Here is a 23,737-nt window from a genome sequence, read left to right as displayed (position 1 = left end):
GGGTACAGGAGGAGTTCTGGGACAAGTTTTCTATGCCCAGTGAAACTGTAGGAACAGACCCTGAAGGTCCAGTCTTAACACTGCAACTATAGCAGTGACTAGCTACCTGGCCATGAGCTTGGGAATCTGGGGGAAATTTTGGTGGGAAAGAGCCAGGACTAATGAAAGCGGGTGCATCTGAGAGTAGACGTTTGTAGGCACTCGCTTCCATCAATCGTGATTCTAGAGATGGCGTGTCTCAAGGCAGTGATTTCTAAACTTCTTTGATTGTGTATCCACTGTGGTAAAAATCCTGTGCCTCCCCCTTTGTATTTATTTTTAAATTATATACATGTACTATTGATTCAATGTAGTAGATACATTTAAAACGTGCACAAAATAGAAATAAAACGTATATTTTAAAAAAGAAAAACAATATTTTGAAAATATTTTTATTTTATTTATTAACAGTAAAAAAGTACTAATTTCTCTCAGTAAAGAAAGATTATTATTCTTTATTTTATTGAAAATGCAGTGTAATACAGTATGTTTTATTATTTTGAAAATCTTGGTTTAACACATCATTTGGGACAACAAAATCACATAGTGATAAAACATTTCTAAACATCCATTCTCAAATTTCTTCATTGCGTGAGTTTCTTTTAAAAAGGCAGTCAGTGCCTCACTTAGCTTTAAAATATCACTTTTAGCTTAAAAGGACCCATTAAGTATGTTCATTTCTTTCAGAAGATCAGCTATGCACCTGTATCCATCAGGGCTCCGTCAGAAAAAGAGAAACCACTGCAGGCTTTTCAAGCAGAAAGGAACTGAGTGCAGGGCATTCAATTCAGTAGACGCTTGACGGCACTATTAGAAGAGCTGCAGGAGTTAAGGAAAGCTGCCACTAACGTTCAGCAGTTCAGAGTATTGGGAGGTTGCTGCTATCACCTAGGTCAGAAAAATACAGGTCCCCCCACTGCTGATCAGAGCTGGTCCCCAAGTGCTCACGTAGGGGCTCATAGGAGATTACTTGGGAGCTACGGCAGAACTTTAAGTCTCCCATGGCCTGCCCGTTTTGCTAGGTGCTGCCAGAAGAAAAAATATCACTTTTTCCTCCCACCTACAAAATACCTCCTGAATACATCTAGCAGAAAGAAATCACATCCAGAACCTTGAAGGCAAGGAGTTTGGGAATGTTTCCATAAATCTAGCCCCTGTAATACATAAGGATATGGGAATGAATGCTGGCTGCCAAAAACCAGACTGCAGACCACACAGCAGCATACTCCTCATACCCTCTTGTCATCACAGAGGAGGACAGCAAATGAGAAACACTTGCCTCTTTTGCAAAAGAAAAATAGGTAATTTTTAAGTTTGACAACTCTTGTAAATACTTTTCAGCAAGATAATCATTCCATCTGTGTAGTTTACAGATTTTTATGTCGTTTACTTCCCATTACATAGTAGTTTCTGCCATTTAAATGTCTTACTCTTAAGCAAATTAACCTTACTGATAACATCCTGTAGCATATAGACTGCAGTACATTATAATACTCAGAAGTAGAGGTGACTATTACCCAGCAAGCTGGACTTGCTAGATACAAGCAGAGAGCAATTTATTCCTCCTTCCACTGCTGCTTGTGGATTTCTTCCTCTCCGGCATGAAATCGTGGGTGGCTCACACAGCTTTCCTAGGAAATAACAGGACAGTTGGCTTTTTTTTTTTTCCTTTGGTTTTAAAAAAGTCCAGTCTGTTTAACATTAAAACTCCAAGCGTCATTGCTTAAGACCTCTCCCCATTGTCAGCTGAGGCTGCCACAGGGTGAAAAATGGGCAGTTAGGGCAGTAGGACACGTCCCACCTACTCTTCTGCTCTTCAAAGGCAACCTCTTCCTGGAACAAGCTAGACTTGTATAAACAGAAAGCAACTTTGTTTTCTCATGAGCGCCCCTACACACTTGCTGTAATGATTTGTTCTTATGGTTGGATGAAGTTTACAGCTTTACTCTTTTAGGTGACAAACAGGTTAAAGAGTTATCATGATCATTTTAAGAATAGTCTCTTTTTTCTAGGTATGAACAAGTCTCATCCAGGATCAGATCAAAACTTCAAATGTCAGTTAATTTAACATTTCTCTCCTCCTCCAGTCTGGAAATGTGAAGGAGAACGGGGGTCAGGATCAGTGTCATTTCTGTTTCTCACTACCTCCTGCCCCCTTGCTGGCTGCTCTTCCAGGCGTGTGGGCCGGTTACAGCAAGGGAAAGAAGAAAGAGGTAAGGTCTTACTTTGTTGGTAGAGATAAGCTGGTGTCCGTGTCCTCCGGGAGCAGCAGATTCCAGTGTTGCTTCTTTTTTTGTAGGTTCTCAATAGTTTCTCCTTCTCTGGGGATCTCTCAGCTGTAGTTCCCTTGTAGGCCATGCCTTCTCTAGTTACTTAGAATTCCTGCCCCGGCCCCTTAGTTTCCAGGAGCCTCCCCTCCACTGAGGTCATTCCATCCGTCCAGGTGTTCCCTTTGGCTGGGTTCCTTCTTAAAATGACCAAATCTGGCTCCCTTTCTTGAGAACCACATCAGGCCCACAGGAACTCGGAAACTTTGGGAGTGTAAACCATTCCCATTGCAGCCTTCTCTCCTTTTCTGTCTTCTCCAGGAGCTAGCCACCTACTCCTCATTTGTCTTTAGACTTTTAGGAGTGAGTCAGGCACCAGTTTCTGTGTCCCTCATACTCCACAGGATGTGTCACGCTCTCCCAATGGTCCTCTAGCAGCCTCCTCATTTGGCATGAGGTGAAGAGGAAGCACCTCCACCCTCTCCTGCTTGGGGAGCGGAATGGAAACGTCCAGCATACTGACAGCTGCTTCCAAAGGAATCTTCTCACATTCTCTCACAGAGCCTGAAGGTGGGTGCCGAGCTCTTCCTTCCCAGCACTGAGCCAGTGCTTCCCAGTATCTAGTTCACAATCTCTTAGCATGTGGTGCACAGGTGATCTAGCTCCTTTTCCCTTTAGAATGTGGATGGACTTGGCACCTACTGTTTTGTTCTCAGCCTTTGGGGTTTCTGGTGAAACTGACACAGAAAGATTCCCACTTTAGTAAATGAAGTTACCACTGTCAAACCCTCCTTATGGAACTCCTGCTCTTTCAGCAGGACACCTGATGCACTGCAGGCAGCATGGGACAGTCTGACTTGTGAACTGGACTGTGTGAATGTACAGTTAATATAGAACTTTCTGATATTTACATATTAATTATTAAGTATAATCTTATATTAATTATATTAAATTTTAATATTATGTGTTTATATAGAGATATAACTATTTTTATAGAACCTATATATAAGACTTTTGTTTTTTACATTATGGAAGATTAGATGTGCAGAGAAATCTCTCTCCATATAAAACACAAAGTCCTGGGTGAAATTTTAACAAACATAAAAATACATTTTTTTAAGTTTGACTGAGCTGACAGTAAAGGAAGCCAGAACAACCGAGGTCAGAGAAAAGGAGGTAAGTGAGCAATAAAAGCAACATTTGCCCTGAAGATATCTGCTCACTCCTGGTGGCCTACAGTCTAGATTTTAATTTGCCTCAGGCAGTCCAAAGGAAAGAAAGCCTCAGAGCAGCATGGTAGGAGGTCAGATCATAAACTCTTGCAAAATGATGGAGCCCCCAACAATTGACCTTATTGCTGGGAATGAAAAAAATATCCCTGACCTCACCAAGAGGAGACTTATCTGTCTCAACCTCAGCTCAGGGTTGGGTGGCAGGGTAGGGAACCTTCTACAAGAATTCTTAACCACCAGCAGTAACCACTCCAATACATTTGTGGCTGAAAGTCCTCCTGTCTGTGTGTCCTTGAAATCCTTAAGCTGAGCATTTAGTTTGAAGTGGTCCTGGGTTGGTAATGTTCCTAGAAGCCTGGAAGAAGCAAACTCAAATACTCTTTTAGAGGAACACACTTTAAAACAAGGCCTCAAAGAATGCCCAAAGCCAAAGTGCAGGGATATATAATAAAAAATCACCACACACATGCAGAAATAAGCCAGTATAAGCAAGTTAGTGGAAAACAATAAACTGTAGGATGGGACCTACAGTTTGGTTCAAGGTCTGACTCTGGTGCCTGGGACCTTGTGGGTCTGATGCTCCCAACCCACTAAGCATATGCTAGGGCCCTGACCTTGGCCTCTCCCCTTCGTATATATCACTAGCTGAGAAAGCTGCTAAACCCAAGAAAAAACAGGCTCACACCTGAAAATAATGAGATACTTGAGGAGTATAATCACAACAAAGAGACAATTAATGGAACATACCCTAATAGACAAACCAGAATGGAACAACACAGATCAAGAACTTAAAATAAGCATAATAAAGATCCTCACAAAGAGGCTAATAATAAGGAACAAGCAGTTACACAGAACCAAATGGAAATATATATGAAACATGTAATAGCTGAACAAACCCAACAGACTGGATAAAAACAATGGCTAGCTAGCTGAAAAGTGAATAATAATCTAGATCAGCTCAAGGAATTTTCCTAGAAGGTACTAGAAAGAGATGGAAAATATGAAAGAACATTTAAGAGATAATAATAATGTCAATATCTGTACAATATGAATCACAGTAAGAGAGAAAATGGATTTAGGGAAGAGATATTTAAAGAAATCATAAGTAAGAACTTTAAAAAAATGAAAGATAAAAAGGACTCCATTTCAAAGATCTCATGGAGTACCAAATGGAATAAATATGGAAAAACCAAAACTTCGACACATTACAGTGAAATTTAAGAACATTAAAGACAAAAACAAAACTCTAAAAGCTTCTGGAGAGAAGAAGCAGATAGTTCACAAAAGAATAAGAATTAGATTGACATTAGTCTTCCTAAAAGACACTGGAGACAAAGAAAACAATGAAGTTATATATTCTAAGTGATGAAGGAAAATAACTTAGAATATTATACCCAGCTAAACTGTTACTTAAATGTAAGGATGGAAAGATGATACATTCAGACATACAAGGCCTTAGAAAGTTTACAGCACAAAGGGTCTCTTTGAAACCTCTCCTGCTAAGTGAAATAAGTCAGACAGAGAAAGACATATACTGTATAATATCACTTATATGTGGAATCTAAAAAAATACAACAAACTAACTACCATATGACCCAGCAATCCCACTACTGGGCATATACCCTGAGAAAACCATAATTCAAAAAGAGTCATGTACCAAAATGTTCATTGCAGCTCTATTTACAATAGCCCGGAGATGGAAACAACCTAAGTGTCCATCATTGGATGAATGGATAAAGAAGATGTGGCACATATATACAATGGAATATTACTCAGCCATAAAAAGAAATGAAATTGAACTATTTGTAATGAGTTGGATAGACCTAGAGTCTGTCATACAGAATGAAGTAAGTCAGAAAGAGAAAGACAAATACTGTATGCTAACACATATATATGGAATTTAAGAAAAAAAAATGTCTTGAAGAACCTAGGGGTAAGACAGGAATAAAGACACAGACCTACTAGAGAATGGACTTGAGGATATGGGGACGGGGAAGGGTAAGCTGTGACAAAGCGAGAGAGAGGCATGGACATATATACACTACCAAACGTAAGGTAGATAGCTAGTGGGAAGCAGCTGCATAGCACAGGGAGATCAGCTCGGTGCTTTGTGACCACCTGGAGGGGTGGGATAGGGAGGGTGGGAGGGAGGGAGACGCAAGAGGGAAGAGATATGGGAACATATGTATATGTATAACTGATTTATTTTGTTATAAAGCAGAAACTAACACACCATTGTAAAGCAATTATACTCCAATAAAGATGTAAAATAAATAAATAAAATACAACAAACTAGTGAATATAATAGAAAAGAAGATCACAGATATAGAGAACAAACTAGTGGTTAAAAATGGGGAGGGGAAATGGGGGAGAGGTAACATTAGGGGTAGGGGATTAAGAGGTACAAACTATTAGGTATAAAATAAGCTACAAGTATATATTGTACAACATGGGGAATATAGTCAATATTTTATAATAGTAATAAATGGGGTATAACCTTTAAAAATTATGAATCACTATATTGTACACTGTAACTTATATAATATTGTACATCAACTACACTTCAATAAGAAAAATAATAAAAAATATAAAATATAAAAAAAGAAAGAAAACTCTCCTGGAAAAAGTACTTTTATATATTTAATATACTAATATAAGTAAATTATACTTAATACACTACATACTTAATAAGCATATGAAAAGATGCCCAAAACCATTAGTCATTACGGAAATGCAAATCTAAAGGATGAGATATCACTTTATACCAACCAGGATAGCTATAACCAAGAAAAAAAAAAGGAAGATAACAAGTGCTGGTGAAGATGTAGAGAAATTTAACCTCTTATACATTGTTGGTGGAAATGTAAAATGATCCAGCTACTGTGGGAAACAGCTTGGTGGTTCCTCAAAAAATTAAAGATAGAGTTACCATATGACCCAGGAATTCCACTCCTAGGTATACACCCAAAAGAACTGAAGACATATATCCTACAAAAACTTTTACACAAATGTTCATAGCAGCATTATTCATAATAATCAAAAAGTGGAAACAGCCCAAGTGTCCATACTAATGAATGGATAAATAAAAATATAATATATTCACACAATGGAATATTATTCAGGATATAGATAGCTGGAATATTAAATTTAATATTAGGGCAAAAACACGTCATAAAGAAAAATGAGCGACATTATATATTGGTGAAAAGAACAATAGATCAGAAAGATATAACTAAAAATAGAACTACCATAGGACCCAGCAATCCCACTACTGGGCATATACCCTGAGAAAACCATAATTCAAAAAGAGTCATGTACCACAATGTTCATTACAGCTCTATTTACAATAGCCAGGACGGGAAAGCAACCTAAGTGTCCACTGACAGATGAATGGATAAAGAAGATGTGGCACATATATACAATGGAATATTACTCAGCCATAAAAAGAAACGAAATTGAGTTATTTGTAGTGAGGTGGATGGACCTAGAGTCTGTCATACAGAGTGAAGTTAAGTCAGAAAGAGAAAAACAAATACCGTATGCTAACACATATATATGGAATCTAAAAAAAAAAAAAAAAAAAAAGTGGTTCTGAAGAACCTAGGGGCAGGACAGGAATAAAGATGCAGATGTAGAGAATGCACTTGAGGACACGGGGAGGGGGAAGGGTAAGCTGGGACGAAGTGAGAGACTGGCATGGACATATATACACTACCAAATGTAAAATAGCTAGCTAGTGGGAAGCCGCTGCATAGCACAGGGAGATCAGCTCGGTGCTTTGTGACCACCTAGAGGGGTGGGATAGGGAGGGTGGGATAGGGAGGGTGGGAGGGAGACGCAAGAGGGAGGGAATATGAGGATATATGTGTATGTATAGCTGATTCACTTTGTTATAAAGCAGAAACTAACACACCATTGTAAAGCAATTATACTCCAATAAAGATGTTAAAAAATATATATATATAACCAAAACTAACATAACATTGTAAATCAACTATATTTCAATTTAAAAAAAAGAAAAGATATAACCATAATGAACTCAATAAAACTCATGGTTCCTTGAAAAGCTAATAAGAACAAACCTCTGCCAAGACTGAATAAGAAAAAGGGAGATGATGCACATAAACAAAACAGAGAATGAGGACAGGAAAACAAATACAGATACAACAGAGTTTATAAGAATAAAAAATATTATGAATACATTTCTAAGAAATTTTCTGCAAGTGGGTTGATTGTACATAGTTGTTATAGGAAAAGCACTTGACATAATTCAAATCATACTTATGAGCAAGATTTCCAGAAAATTGGGAATAGAATTTACTTAACTTCATAAAAACTATAAACCAGAAATATAGAATAAACGCTATACTTAATGGAGAAAATTTAGATATTTTCCTGTTAAAATAAGAAACAAAGATGGGGACTCCCTGGCAGTCCAGTGGTTAGGACTCAATGCTTTCACTGCCATGGGCCCAGGTTCAATCCCTGGTCGGGGAACTAAGATCTCACAAGCCGTGCAGTGTGGCCAAAAAAAAAAAAAGAAAGAAAGAAGGAAACAAAGATGGCATTTTCACAACTACTGTCTGACATAGTACTTATTAAAGAGTCTAATACTCTAAAACAAGACATAAAAAGTGAAAAAACTGGGAGAGATTAAACTGCCATTATTTGTAGAGTGTATGATTAACTCAGTTGAAAAGTTAATAAAATAATCAGACAAGTTATTAGAATAAGAGAGTACAGCAAAGTTGCTGGATACAAACGCAACTTGTGAAAATCAACAGCATTCCCCGATCCTAGCAAAAGTCACTAGAAAACATAATAGAGATTAACATACCATACTTAAAATCTACAACTATAAAGTACCTAGAAATCCATACACAAACAATACCTTTACAGAGAAAATTTAAAAGCTTTACTAGAAGACATGAAAGAGGATTTAAATAAATGGATATACCATGAATGAGGTAATTTAACATTAAAGATTCCATTCTTTGTAAACTACAAATTAAATTCAATCCTAATAAATATTTCAGCTAGATTTTTTGAATGGAACTTGAAGATTTTATTCTAAAATTTATATAGAAGAATAACAATTCATGATTAGTTGAGTGAACATGGAGGAACAAAGAGGGAGACTCTGCCTACTAAATATTAAGGGAGACTATAAGTCTATACTGGTATGGAAATAAAAAGAACAATGGAATGGAACTGAGCTCAGAATAGACCATTGCATATATGAGTATTTGACATATGATAAAAATGGCACCAAAAATTAATGGGAGAAATACTGACTTACTAAATGGTGCTGGGAAAAAACTGGCCCACTAAATGAAGAAAAATAAAGCTGGACCCCTACATTATACAAGGTATAATGGACAACAGATGGATTCTAAATGAAAAACCGAATATTCAAAGGAATGTAGGAGGATATCTTTGTGATCTAGGGGAAGGGAAATATTTCATAACAAACCCCTCAAAACATAAGTTAGACAAAAACTGACTATTAAAAAAGGTTTTCTGGTCAATAATGGATGGCATAGGCAAAGTTAAAAAGACAGGTAATAGACTAAAATATCTGACATGTCTGAAACTGTTAAGAGATTATTATCACAATAAAAAGATGAAAATGCAATAGAATGAGAAGAGATGAACAGGCAATTCGCAGACTACCTATAGCTTTTCTCATGGTAATAAGGAATTGGAGACACCCTAGGTATCCACCTCTAGGAGGACGGATATGCAGAAAGTGGTGGACGCATCATATGAAATACTATGCAACACATAGGATGTACAGAGAGCAACATGGACCAATATAAGTGAGAAAAGTAGAAAACAGCACAATTTATAGCACAGGACCATTTATATAAATTAAAATTGCATACACACAAAATAACACTACAAGTTATAGAAGAAAGCATGCATAACAAGGGGCACATATTAAAAGAGTAAGGGTGGGTACCTTTGGGACAGAGGGAATGGGGACTAAGGAAGGAAGGAGAAACATAATTTATAATAAAATGAGGGAATAAGATCTTGTATTAAGTGATGAAAACCATGTGCTATGGATTGAGGCACATGATTAGTGCATTGCTTTGCATTTGAGGTACAATAAAGCAGAAATAAACTATATACAACACATACTAACATACAGTTTGGAAATGCAGCAGCCAATTGGCTATGAAGGGAGAGGCAGTAGTTGTCAGAGGGCTACCTGTGAAACCTGACACTTCGAATGCCAGGGCAGAGACAGATGGCTGGCTCTTGGTGACACTGAATCAGTCGATAAAGCTTTACCTAAACTAGGTTTACCTCTAGACGGCTCACTTACATGAATCGAAAGATTCCCTTAACTGTTTTAACAGACTTCATTTTTAGAGCAGTCTCCCTTTACTTTTTATGCCAGGGGTTTGACACCTGCAGTGAAAGAATTTTAACTAATACTTATCCACTCCTGTACTTTTAAATATATATATATGTATATATTTCTTAAGATTTTTTGAAAACACTGGTTTCACTTCTATATTTGGGGAAATTAGGAGAGCAAGAGGAAGCATGAATTTAAGAAGAAAAAGGCAGAAAAGAGACAGAATAATAGTAGCCACCATTCATTAGCTCTTCTTATGTGCTAGGCACTATGCTAGGTGCTTTCTATATCTTGTCTCTAATTCAACAACAAACCCCACCACTGGAAATTATCCCTGCAGAAATGAGGAAACAGGCTGAAAGGAGATCCACATCTTGTCTAAAGTGCCACAGCTTCATAATGGGGACCTGAGAACCCAAGTCTGTTTAATGTCAGCCTATTCTGCATGCCGTGTCACCCTACTAGAAAAACGATAGTGGGAAATAGTGAAAGGTCGACACAGGGACACAGAAGAGGTAACTATACACAGAGACAGAGAAAACAAGCCATGTCAAGGCACATACTGATGAGGAAGAGCAATCTTACTAGATGACACCTGCATCAGAGGGGCTGTCACTGTCCTTTGAAAAGCTCACGATCCCACCTGCAAGCTAACGCAACCCTTCGTGCACCTAGAAGCAGTTCTTTTACTTCCAATTTTCAAAACTGTTTTAGAAAAGATTTCTTTTCTCAAGTATTCCTCAAAGCTTTACATAGATATGAAGCAATGCCACAGACTCCAGACACGAACTTTCAGATCTGGAATGTTAGTCACTATCATCCATCACAAAACGAACTTTTGACTGTTGGTGTGACATGCGTACACAGACCGCAAATACCTACAGGATATCACAATGTGACCTGTGAGAGTTACCTAACTGCCCATTAACGGATACAATAAATTATGGTACTATAACTATGGAATACTACGAGCTGTCAAAAAGTACAAGACAGACCTCTATGTACTGTGTGGAATAATCTCCAAGATAATAGAGAAAAAAATGCTAGGTATGGTAGAGCAGATACGTACGCTAAATTTATGGCAAAAGGTCAGATGCATATTTATACTTTTAACTGGAGAAATTGGTAGCAGTGGTTGGTCTGAGGGAGGAAAATGGGGCCATGGGTAGGAAAGATGCTTTGCGTTCACTGTATAATCATGTATTTGGTACTTTTTTTCTTGTTAACTAAGTGCAAGCATAATCTTCCAGAAAAATCTTTACTTTAAATCAAGCAGTTCAGGTGTCTTCCTTCTAAGCCAGATCCAATTCTGGGATCTAGCAGGGTCTGAGTGGAAGAAATAAATTATTTCCTTTTCCCTCTCCCAGTGATGAGACAGCAAGAGGCTCCTTCCCATTTCTTTCCCCTTTTCCTCAACTAAGTCCACCTACTATTTCTTAAAAAAAAAAACCCAAACCAAAAAACTTGCTAATGTTATCCATGTTCATTGAAAATACATTTAAGTAAAATGATAAAGATAAAAGCATTCATTTCACCAATCTTTATATTTTGGTGTGTATGTCCCTCCATATATTTTTTTCTGTGCCTATCTATGTGTATTAACACTTATAACTGCTCTTTTATTTAATACATGGACATCTTAATCATTTCTTCTGTTAAAACAATTTTGTTTAGTAGTAGTATTTTTATTTGCTTAACCAATCCCCTCTAGCACGTTAGATTGGTTCAAACTTTTACTGTTATGAGCAACACAGATGAACACACTCGTACAGAAACCTCTGTACAAGGCCATTTTCCCCTTAGAATAAATTTGCAGAAGCAAAGTAGCTCCATCACCAATTTGTTAACTTCCGCCTTCGAGCTCCATCTACAGTTGTCGATTTTCGTAACTAGCCACACTCTTTTCTGTGCCAAAGCTAAGGTCTGAGACGGTTTCTTGACTACACAGACAAGTGTAAAACGTACTTCCTGCTTTGGAGTTTTCTATACTCCTTTGAACCAGCCCCCCTTCTGGACACCCGTCCTTCATTCAACTCTAGAGAACTGGTTGCATTTCTCTACCTGCTTACTTCTCGGCTCTCTAAACTGACTTGGTTATTCTGAAATCCTTAACTCCTTGGGCCATGTTTTTTCTTCTTAAAAACTTTAAAAATATATATACTATATAATAAATAATAAAACAGAACTAGTATGAATGATAATAAAAGCTAACATTTACCTAGTACTTACTATGTGTCATTGGGCTAAGTGCTTCACATGCCTTATATAATTTAATGTTAATTGAAGTTACATGAAAAAAAGTATTTCATGGTCAAATAAGCCTCAGGAAATTATGGGTTTAAAAAATCTGGTTTAACAATGGCACCTTTAATATGTTAACACACATTTACAAGATGGTGACAACATAGTTAAATGTAGTCTTACTATTTAACTACAGATTTCTTGTTACTCTCAAGAACACACTTGCAAAACTGTCCTTAAATGTTACTAGTTTTTCATAAAAGCACTTGCAGCCTACCCGCCTCCCTGCACAAGGACCATGCCTTTTAAATTCTTCATCCTGATGACAATGCACTGAAAATACACTTAAGTACCACCACTCTTGTATTTGGGGGCTTATGTTATTTTCTGTATCTTCTATGCACATATACACTTATAAATGACAAAACCGTTCAATTTCTCTGACAAGTTGCTTTCTATCTTTTCATCCTTTTCCCACACTCTACCTGGATTTCTAAGGTTGAATTTTAAATTTTTTCTCTTAACAGTATTTTTCCTAAAGAAGTCCTCCACGAGACTAAAAGATGCTCACCTATGCAACTAATTCCTGTATCTACAACTGCAAGCCTTGATCCTGGAGGCACACTCACACACACACACACCCTATAACCTGAAGGAAGAACCTGGTAAGCCTGCATTCCAGACTCCCACAGTCTGGCTTCTCCTACTCACCCCCGTGTCTACCTCATACCAGCCTGGCCTCCTTCCTGTTTGTTCCTGACTCTGCTCAGGATGCTCCCTTTTCCTCCTTCCCAGCCAAATCCCACTTATTCTTGGAGGCCTAGTTCAAATGCCATCAACTTGACAATTCTCCCCAGATCTTTCCAATCCAATCTCTCCCCTGCTCTGAACTCAAATGTCAGATGGCCATGGACCACACCTTTGTGATAAATTTTGAACTGTTGGCTTTTAACTTCTCATGTGATTGCAAACTGTAAATATATGGAGGGTGGGGACTATGCCCTTACTTCTGTATCCCACAGCACCGAGCACAGTGTGAAACAGGCAAGAGATACTCAACCACCACTGAAAGAATGAGATATTAAAATCCAAGTTAGTCCAATGATACAACAGACACAAGAATAATATGTACATTCCTCTTTATTTAATACAACAAACACATAACACATACAAAAAGAAAAAACACTCATGTAAAAGGCCCTGTCACAAAGGATAGACAGGAAAACATCTACACTGAATCAAATAAGGCTCCTGCTTTAAAACAGGGGTTTGCTTAGCTACACCTGGAATATGAGCAAGGCTGTTACGAAAAAAAAAAAAAAGAAATCCCTGCACTGAAAGAGTATATCAATGGGGTCAATTTACTAAATTCACAGATCCACATTTAGGAATGTTCAAGTCCTCTCACATGTCCAAAATTCATCAGGATTTTATGAAATGTGATTTTTTTTTTGGTTAAAAAAATTTACCTGTCTTTCTTTCTTCTTAGAAAATAGTGACAAGAGCTCTTTAAAAACTACAGACCAGCAAACCACCCAAAGTTTGGAAAGATTTACCACTGAAGTTCAAAAAGTGTGTAGAACTGAGAATTCAAAGGCAAGATGGCAGTGGGAAGAAGAATTTAACTTAGTCATTTCCTGGTCAATCACTAGGAAATGCAATGGAAACAGCTAGGCTCAGTGCAGGGTTCAGTAGCAGCAGTTTGTCCATATTCCTGCTCTCATTAGAGCCGGAAATTAAACAAGCACCAGTTCATCTCAAAAGAGCCTTATACAAACACACACACATACATACCCACACCCGTCCACATGTCGTCACCACCCCATTGTATTTAAATTTATTATTATTTTTTTTACTAAAATAATACAAAAAAGGGAGACAGGTATATTTACAAAAATCCATGGCTGGTACAGTACATAATTTTTAAGACACACTAAATGCTACAATCTTTCAGGTCCTGAGATTATTACAAATATCAACTCAAAGCTGTGTTCAGGTCCAGTTTTAAAGGAGGAAAAAAAATCCCAAAATATTAAGTCACACACTTATTTAAAATACAGTATATCCCTTCAAGTTAGCAAAAACACACCTCCCTATAAACAAATGCAGTACAGTAACCAGGGCCTTTCACCCGGAGGAGCAACAATTATGTAGGCTCCTTCCTTCAAGACTCGTTGTAAAACATGTTGGCATCTATATCAAGTGTGGAGGCGGCTAAAGTAAGAACATGATGTGTAACTGGAGGGAAGCTCCTCTACAGAGTGAACATTCACTGTATAAATAAGTCCTGTTTTTCCTTCTGTTACCAAACAAAAGTCTTTCCTTTATGAAAATTCATACCGCAAGGGTTGGAAATATGTGCTTAACCCAGACCAAAAATCAGAATCCTTATTTCCAATCATTTATAGTAAATAGGCCTGCAGTCCCACAATAAGTTTTACAACTGCAAATAAATTTTCTTGCTTGTAATAAAAGAGAAAACACTCATCACTTGGTTACCGTGGTAGATAACTTTGATTAACACATTATTTGGGGCACAAAATTTTCACCAGCCAGAGATTTCCTTTCCTCTTCTTTTAAGCTTTACAATGTTTAGCGAGCAACAAACAAGGGCAAGCTCCAGATTTACATACTCTTCTTAAGAACAATTAGATATTTTTGATACATTCTATAATATAGTTTTTCAATGACAGCCAACAAAAGAACAGTACAAAGCTTGAATCCTTTCTCTGGAGGCTGGCCAGGAAATTACGTATAGGTTGGAAACCTACCTCTACTGGTGAAAGGGCCCCTTGCTTATCTGAAGGTCTCAGAAGTATATGTAATTAATTATGTAACATAGCCAGGATTTTAAAAGTTGGCCAAACTTGGTCAACTTTCCGACTACCTATATAAAACAGTAATACATTTATCAACTGAGAATAACTTCTCTTTTAATGCCTCTGGCCAAAATTGGGGTAATTCTTGGTAATTTCACAGGTACAGGAAAGAAAACCCAATATGCGGGCACAGGGCACACTACCCCTGCAAACAGAATAGAGAAGCAAAAAAAGGAGGGAAGTTTATGGCCGCAAGGACAGAAAATATAATATAGCTGAAATGTGACAAATAAAGGGCAGGTTGTCACATAGAAAAACATGCCACTTGGCTGGTCTTGGTTACTGCTGACTCCTAAATGTGCTTAGAGGGTAGATGGAGCTGTTAACTTCAAAAACAGAAGTATCTCCAAGTTATCTTAGGTAATAATCATCTTGTTTGTATTTCAATTAGGTTTCCATTAGTGCTTTATTACAAAATATTTTAAAACTAGATTAAAATAGAATTATATTATTATTGGCAAATGGGAGTAAATAACGTATAGAGAGTTTTCTGAGGAACATAAAATTGGTACGAAGGATTCATATGGCCTCTCTGACTCAGACCTTTGCAAAGTAGGTTTATTCCAGGGGAAGTAATGAAAATAAGCAAGGCAGAGTATTATGTGAAATAAGAGGCCTAAAAAAGGTCTGTGTCTCTTCTGAATAATCTTGAAAAGTATTGAGGAAGCCATGCAATGTAGATGCTACTACATTATATAGTAGAGAAATCTATTTTTAACGCAAAGAAGAGAAAAGTAATTCAGGTCACCAGTGATGACTCTAAGTTCTGGACATATAGACCCCTTTGATTTTACTACTGAGATTTTTAAAAGTATTCTTGACCTGTTTGGGTAACAGTTCGGAAAAGTGTCCAAAATTTAAGTACTAACCCGATCTAAAATGTACATATGTAAGAAAGGCTGGAAAAAAGAAGTATTACAGTATGAGGAAATTAAACAAAGATCACAAATAGTTACTTTCAAGCAAACGGTACTTTGGGAGTATCTGAGAAAAATGTAATTTAATACTAAGTTATTCAAAAGCAGTCTGACTAAAATCCTACCAGTCCCTGTCTGAGTCTGTGCTGGGATGTAAACCGTCTCCTAGAAATGCCTATAGTCTTTACTTTTGAATTCAGTGGGAACACAGCATAGATGGCCAACGTGAGTGAGAAAAGGAGGTGAAAGACAGTTTAACCTTTCCTCCCCTGACTCTTAGCAACTTATATTCTAGTGTAGCAATTGGTTGATGGAATGGTTAACTGAAGAGCTCAGACTAGAGGAAAGAAGAATGAAGACTAAAGAAAATGAAGAAAGAATAAGAATTTGACATTAATATTCAAAGCTTTTTAATTATAGTCTGACCATCTGTTTAGCTCCACAAACCTGAACACTGTGCCACAGAATCTAAAACTTTCTCAGAATTGAACACTGGGATGGTTTTATCTTAACCCAAAGACATTCCATGATTCTAACTACAGTTTGCACCAGTATCTGTACTTAGTTTTTGAATATAAAGTTCACATTTTAGGATAGATGAACACACAAAATATCTCTATTTTTATGTTTCCATTAATTTTCCCTAGAGGAACAAACACACATTCAACAAAACCCTTATGCCTTATTTCTTTGGGTAGAAGTCTTAATTAACATCTGTTATCTAAAGAATGGAAAAAAGAAAAAGTGTGGAAAATTTGTGTGTTTATCTGCATAGTTGATATTTAGAGGCTACTAACTAAGGCTTTATCTGGAAAAAGCAACAAAAAAACCAAAAAGTGACTTTTAAGGAAAAACATCCTATCACTAGAGATTAAATGGGCCTCAGCCAGTTCTGGGAATTAACCCAGAGGCTTTGTCTGCTTGGGCCTGGCGCTTTCTGCTGACTCACTTACACTGGATAATTTGTTCCTCATCCCCCTACATTCTCTTTCCTGACCCTGAATACGTGCTACAATTTAAATCTACACACACCCCCTAACAATGTTGCTAAGCAATTAGCTCAGAGAGGCGGCATCCATTTTTTCCTGTTGTTGTTGTTTCCAATGATAAAAGGAAAATTCTATGTATTACTGCTTAATATACCCAGTGGAGGGTAGGATAAGATGACCTTCCTTTCCTCTTTGGAGTTGAGCAAAACATGTTTCCTTCTACCCCCGCCCTCCCCACCCCCTCCCCAGCTATAGGAAAAGAATCCTGCCTCCCCCCTCTCCCATTTTCCTACCACCTGAGCAGTTGATGGCTCCAACTCTTTCACGGTTGAAGAAGCATAAATTACAAAGGTAGACTGGCTAAAAGTACACCCAGCTGACTGTGTGTAGTGCTTGCCCCTTCAGTGCAAAGCTGGATAAACCTACAGTTACAGCAAGAGTACACAATCTCGATTTACAAGAAGGAGGAGACTCCCATTCATTCTTAGAAAGTTAAAAGTTTAGCTATCCATCACTAAACAAGTAATATAAGGAAATCAGACTGAGAATATGGCAAAGTGAGGCAGATAAAATGTTTGGGATCATTAATCAACTCCAATAACCAATCGTCCAAGCTTTAGCTAGCTTCAGCTCCACAACCTTGGCAAAGATCACACGTGTAATAATACCATAAATGGCTAAAAAAAATCTACTTATAATTAAGAAACTTAGTGTTATTTACCCCCTCCCCACTTATTAACCTGAAACTAAGCATTTTATCCAACCACAAATATAATATGTTTAAATAACAAATATGTATCTAAATTAGAATTCCAGTGATTTTTTTTTAAACTTAAAAATCATATGGTACTTTTTTATACCCATCATAGGGAAACATTTTTTAGCCTCTGCAGGAAAATGATAATACTTTTTTAATTATATAGGACATTTTAGAAAAACTCAAAATATTTTTGAAAAAGTCTCTGATATCCCTGGGAGGTAGGTGAATATTATTATACCCAATTTTCTAATGGGTAATCTGAGGCACAAAGGTTAAATGATATTCCCCCTAAACACAGTAATTCAAGAGTAACATGACTGAACTGAGGCCACCTGATAACAGTCTTGCTATCAGGTAACACCACCAGGAGCCTCTGCTTTCTCCTTTTTGGCCACCAGTCTCCTCAGTTAAAATGTAGTTAAAAGGGGGCATTTATTAGATATATCTGTACTGGGCTTTGAGGATTGGTTCAATTTAGTCTCCCTTAACATGTCACATCTGTTTTCAACAAGAAACTGATGAATATTAGCTATCGAATATTATGTTATTTTGCTCAAGGGAGAAACATAAATGACCATTAAATCGTATTAAGCCAAATGTAATTATTTGGCAAATAAGAAAACTGAAGCTCTCTCAAGAATGCTATGGGTTATATGAGTGTTTTTCCTCAGAATCTGAAGTCTTTCTACTTCTAAGTTTATTAACCTTTTGACAGATATGCAGCTATATGAATTCTTCAAAAATTATTTCCCAGAAGAATACATGATGCATTTTTAGTATTGACAAAGTTGCTAACTTCCTTCAAAACTCAGAAACAATACCATGGTTCTAACTCTAGCTCTCCCATGTCTTTAGTCTTGCCTGCCGTTGTGTACCTTATCAACGTGACCCAGAAAGACTCTAAGATTCTTGTTATTCCAATGCTTTCTCTAGTATTATGCACGCCAAGTTTGAAGGGCACAGAGTAGTGGATTACATCCAGGAATAGTCAATGAGTCCACTAAATTTATTTTACTTGTAACAACTGACTTATTTTATTTAGATCTATATCTATATATCTATATCTATATATATATCTATATATCTATATATAGATATATAGTTATAGTTGTTGTTGCTGTTGACTTCTACAAACAGATATTCAAAGGGGGAAAATAGTATCTTGTGAAAAGACAATTTCCCAATCTATCCATTTGAATTGACTAAAAGCAATGGAATAAACAAGGCAGTTTTGCAAGCATTAATAGGGGAGTGCTTAGAAAGGATGCAATGGTACAGCAGCTACTAGTTTTGTATATATATTACATATGTATACATATATATACAGATATATATATGTATGCATGTATGTATCTTACACATATATCCATATTCATATAAGGAAAAGGAAGAATATTACAGCATGACATGATCTTGGCAAGTTTTGAGATTCTTCCTCCTGAATCCCCTGACGTATTAGCCTGTACTTTAGGATATCTGAGAACAGTTTCAAAAGAAGGGAAAAAAGAAAGAAAAAAAAGGCACTTAACAAAGACAAAGGCCTGAACTGAGTATGTTTTAGAGGAGTAATATAAGCCATTTTACCAGAGCTAAGAAACGATCTACAGAGTTAAACCCTTCCCCTTAAATTTTATAAAATAAAATTGTTTAACATGTTTGTAATCAGTCATTTACCTACTACTGCATTTTTCTTCCACATCATTATTACAAAAACAAAAGCCCCCTAAAAGCAAAAACAAAAACAAACAAAAAACCAATCATACATGCACAATAGAAAGTAAAAGTGCCCTTTTGAGAACATAAGGTCAGCAGAAACTACAGTGCTGAAGCATGGGGCAAGTTCTCAATTTTGGCCTGATTACAGATTTCTCTCACTCTTCTAATTTAAAACAAGACAAAACAAACATCAACGAACAAAAAAAGCAAACAAAAATTCAAAACCTAAATGATGATAAAAAGAATACAGGGACCAGTGTGCTTTTATGGTACACCCCTAAAATAAAGTATCCTAATTCTATACATGGGTCAAATTATATGACAAAACCTCCTAAAAGTAAAGAACTGTAAATTAGATTAAAGTTGACCATTACAGGCAAAGTTCATTTTACAAATGTAGCAGCAAATCTGATAGATAACTGGAGTGCTAAGAGATGATCCCAAGGGACACAGCGTTCTCATAATCAATGGCAGTTTGAATAACAGTAGAATTCCATTTCAGAAAATGTCTTGAACCAAGTAGAGGTGGAAAGGGGTGTGGTAGAGGGCAACGATAGGAGAAAGATTAGAGGTGTCTGCCCTTTCCAAACCTGGGTAGTAAACAATTTAGATCTGCTTTGGGAAAAAAAAAATCCTGGGTTAAAAATCTTTTCAGATAAGTTGTTTTCAAACAGGTGTCAAACCCACAGCATTCAAACATGTGTGTGCCCGGTTCTTCCTCCTACCTGGGTGATATGATAAACTCTATTCAGCTTCTCTGATATTAAAAAATGTAATTTGGGCTAACAGCATCCATCAAAGGGGTGGTAGGCATAAAAGAATGTACTAACACAATCCTCTGATTCCCTCAATATCAAGATTTTGTGATTTCAGATTAACCTCACTTCTTTCCCCAAAACTTAATTTCTTCGGGCTGCTTTAAAATCATGATTTCTTTTACCCACTGATCTCAGAAGCATATGAGAAAGAATTATAATCGACTTATAACTAAATTATTGCTTACATCTATTGTGGAGGCTCTGAATGAGCTTGACACTTTGCTCTCAGTCTCCAACGGAGGCTCAGCACTGCTATCTCTGGAGACAACTCTGCTGACCATTCATTATTGCTCGTGAATACTGAGGATTAACTTGTATGTACAGTAACAGCTTATACATCAGTGAAGGCAATTTAAAATACAAGACAGTTGAAAACAGCTTACTTTTCCTGAATCAAGAAATCCCGCTGAAATGGGACATAATTGTGTGCTGATTACTTTTACATCGGGGTGTTGCTAATGCTCTTCAGAAATACACATTGCTCTATATCCTTTCCAAATTACTCATCATTTTAAAAAATAACATAATTTGACTTTCAAGTGCAAAAATAGAATATGAGTCACAAGCCTCTGTGCTAAAAAATAACCGATTTGTATGTATGATTTTAGTAAGACAAACTGTAAAAATAGGTGACTGTACAGTATGGACACCATTTTCAATGTTATGGCCTAGAAAAGAAAGAGGTATTTACATGTAGTAACTCTTTGATCATACTTTTTAAGAAATATAAGGAAGTTGGTTTCACTTGTACAACAGAAAAGGGTAGTCTTGATTGGAGTGGATTAAGGTAGTGAAAATGTGGTGCAGTGACGCAGAATCAAGACCGAAGAGAAAAGAACAGAATCTCCACGTATGAGAACTCCACAGAGCCAAGGGCCTTCAGTTATTTTTACCGGTTAGTTATAAACGATACTGGGGAAGAACTGATAATCCTGTTCTTCTCTAATGAGGACAGAGTCATCAGGGATCTTCACATGGCGTGATTCAGTTCATGGATTTAAGAAATTAAAGTTACTCCTCAACCGAAAGTCCCAATGAACTTATGTATAGATAAATATATGTGTACAGATATACACATGCAGATGAATACATGCACAGCTGTCCTCAGGAAGAGAGATTAGTGTGCATTCTGACTTCTCTCCTGGTACGGGAAGTAAAACAAAGGCAGCTTCCCAAAGGAAAGTTCCAATAGAATAGCAAGACTTCTTTTTTCTAAATTAAATAAAAGCAAGAGGTATGCTACACTGGAACAACTCAAGAATTGGATACGTTTCCCTAGTTAAAAAACCAAACAAACTTTAATCAAACATACTCAATTCAAGTCAAACCTATCTGCACCATCCCAATATCCTTCCAAAATATCCACCAGGGTTGATACAACATTCTTATTTGCTTTACCGGTAAACTAAATTCTTAGAGGCAAGTAATTATATCAATGATTCCTTTGAAATAATCCTTTCCTCTTACTGTAACAAGTTCTTAGAACTAAAGTTTTCAGTTATTAACTTTTTTTTTTTTTGCTATAACCAAGCCAATGTGACTCTGAAGTCAAAATATAGGCTTACAGATCTAAAGAGATCTGTGCTAATTTATTCACAGTCCTAAAGCTATTTGGAACTTCTGCTCCTGAAAGTAAAAAAAGGGCCTGGTTAATACCCTTATCTGAGTAAATGTAACAGGATGATTTGTAATGAAAACATATGCAAGGAATCTTGCTACTACCAATCTGATGCTGGTTTTTTTAGGTTAGTCTGTTATTGTTAATGGATCAAGCTTACACTATTCTTGAGTACAGTCTGAAAACATTCAGAAGCCTAAATAGGAAGAAAACAGAGAGACTAGAACAATGATGAGGTGAAAAAACCCAAACAAAATGTATCCAAACATAACCATAAATTTCTCCCTTGGGGCTTCCCTCGTGGTGCAGTGGTTGAGAGTCCGCCTGCCGATGCAGGGGACACGGGTTCGTGCCCCGGTCCGGGAGGGTCCCACATGCCGCGGAGCGGCTGGGCCCGTGAGCCATGGCCGTTGAGCCTCCGCGTCAGGAGCCTGTGCTCCGCAACGGGAGGGGCCACAACGGTGAGACGCCCACATACCGCAAAAAAAAAAAAAAAAAAAATCTCCCTTAACGTCCTTTGTTGAATATGCTATTTGCATGAGGAAGCTGTAATAACGGAGTCTTATTATATGCAGGTTTACTCACATATCAATACTCTGAGTAAATATTAGTAAAGCTTTAAAATCCCAAATGCTCCAAATCAATTTCACTACACTGGATATAGGGAGTAAAAATACACTATGATAGTTATAAAAATAATCCCTTGTACACATAATGATCCTAATTTAATTCTTCCCTTTAAAATACCATCTTCAAAATTCAAAAAAAAATACATATATGCCATTTGAATGACCAATGAAGAAGCATTGTAATGCACACTTATACCTGTTTATATCAATAGTTAATAATCACCTGAAATACCACTAGCTAAAAGAACAGAAGACGTTGTGAACCTGAGGTGATGTTGGGGGAAATTTAAAGTTCATACTGGCAGGCCTGCAAAGGCTAAGTGGACCAAAGCCACAGCCCTATATCAAAGATCCCCATTTCTCAAGAGGAAAATGTGAACACAGTCACGTTTTAACATCAAGAATGGAAATAAGAATTAACCAGTCAATACCAGATGCACAAATCACCTGAAGAAGAGAGTTAAGTACCTGCTTCTGAATGGAAGATGTAATTGACCCTTTTACAAAAAGGGAACATCTAAGTTTTGTCTGTTAAGAGCAACGGGCTCAATATTTTGACTTAAAAATGTAATATATATCACTGTGCTAAAATGACTTTCCTGAAGCATCTTTAGTCCACTGACTTACATAGGAGTTGCTACACACTGGAGTAGATTCAAGTTTGTTCAGGATTGTTGAGGGTACGTGATTTATACTCAGCTACTGTCTGTATCAGACACAGGGTCATTAACTTTTTTTGTGGCAAATTTGCTGCACAGTCCACCCAGACATGATCATTACTCCTGACAAACTGGCCTAATTTCAGATATATTGTCTTTTATTATGCAATTATGTCTACAAGTGTTCAGATCCAACCCCCAGGATGGATGGAGTTTACCCAAATCCTCAATTTCCTTCTTCCTCCCCCGGGAAAAATCAAATTTGTATTTCTGTGGGTTTGACAACTGAGTCTCTTTCAAGTCAGTTAATATGGTAACTTTGTCTTTCTTTAGAAGAGACCAAAGGTCACTAACTTTGCACGAAAGCATTTCTTCCTCCTGCACCTGGCTTTACTCAAGTAATGTTTTCTTTTCTTTTTCCTCCTCACCACAGTGCTTGGGACGAGAGAATGTAAACATCGACAGAACAGCAGCCCTATGACCACATGAGTACTTTTCCATCAGGTAGATTCCATCAGCCAGCCAAGTGTGTCATCTCCTTTGCTTGCTGGAAGTCACTGAGATTTCCGTGGTAATTTAGTGTCCCCTTTACTTTGGCCTCCATCT

At 37.1% G+C, this 23,737-nt stretch overlaps 1 protein-coding gene and 1 long non-coding RNA gene across 7 annotated transcripts in view; one reads left to right on the top strand and one right to left on the bottom strand.

The window, feature by feature from the left end:
* Window positions 1-417: 417 nt before the first annotated feature.
* Window positions 418-23,737, bottom strand: part of UBN2 (ubinuclein 2) — an 89,636-nt gene continuing 66,316 nt past the window's right edge. For 4 of the 6 annotated variants that reach the window (XM_019947890.3, XM_019947946.3, XM_019947822.3 and 1 more), the window contains one exon: window positions 13,269-23,735. In XM_019947890.3, coding sequence (XP_019803449.1) covers window positions 23,686-23,735 — 50 coding nt within the window. In that variant the 3' untranslated portion in view covers window positions 13,269-23,685. Of the gene's footprint in view, window positions 3,044-13,268; window positions 23,736-23,737 lie in introns of those variants that run through there. The other 2 variants (XR_004528189.2, XM_033863341.2) reach the window with 2 other exon arrangements.
* LOC141279583 (uncharacterized) lies at window positions 2,138-23,700 on the top strand. Its single transcript, XR_012334105.1, has 4 exons — window positions 2,138-2,252; window positions 2,711-2,876; window positions 12,674-12,811; window positions 23,565-23,700. It is a non-coding gene; the product is annotated as an uncharacterized lncRNA (long non-coding RNA).

The sequence above is a fragment of the Tursiops truncatus genome, chromosome 9 (assembly GCF_011762595.2).
Source record: "Tursiops truncatus isolate mTurTru1 chromosome 9, mTurTru1.mat.Y, whole genome shotgun sequence".
Lineage (NCBI taxonomy): Eukaryota > Metazoa > Chordata > Mammalia > Artiodactyla > Delphinidae > Tursiops > Tursiops truncatus.
This window is presented reverse-complemented; position numbering and strand designations above follow the sequence as displayed.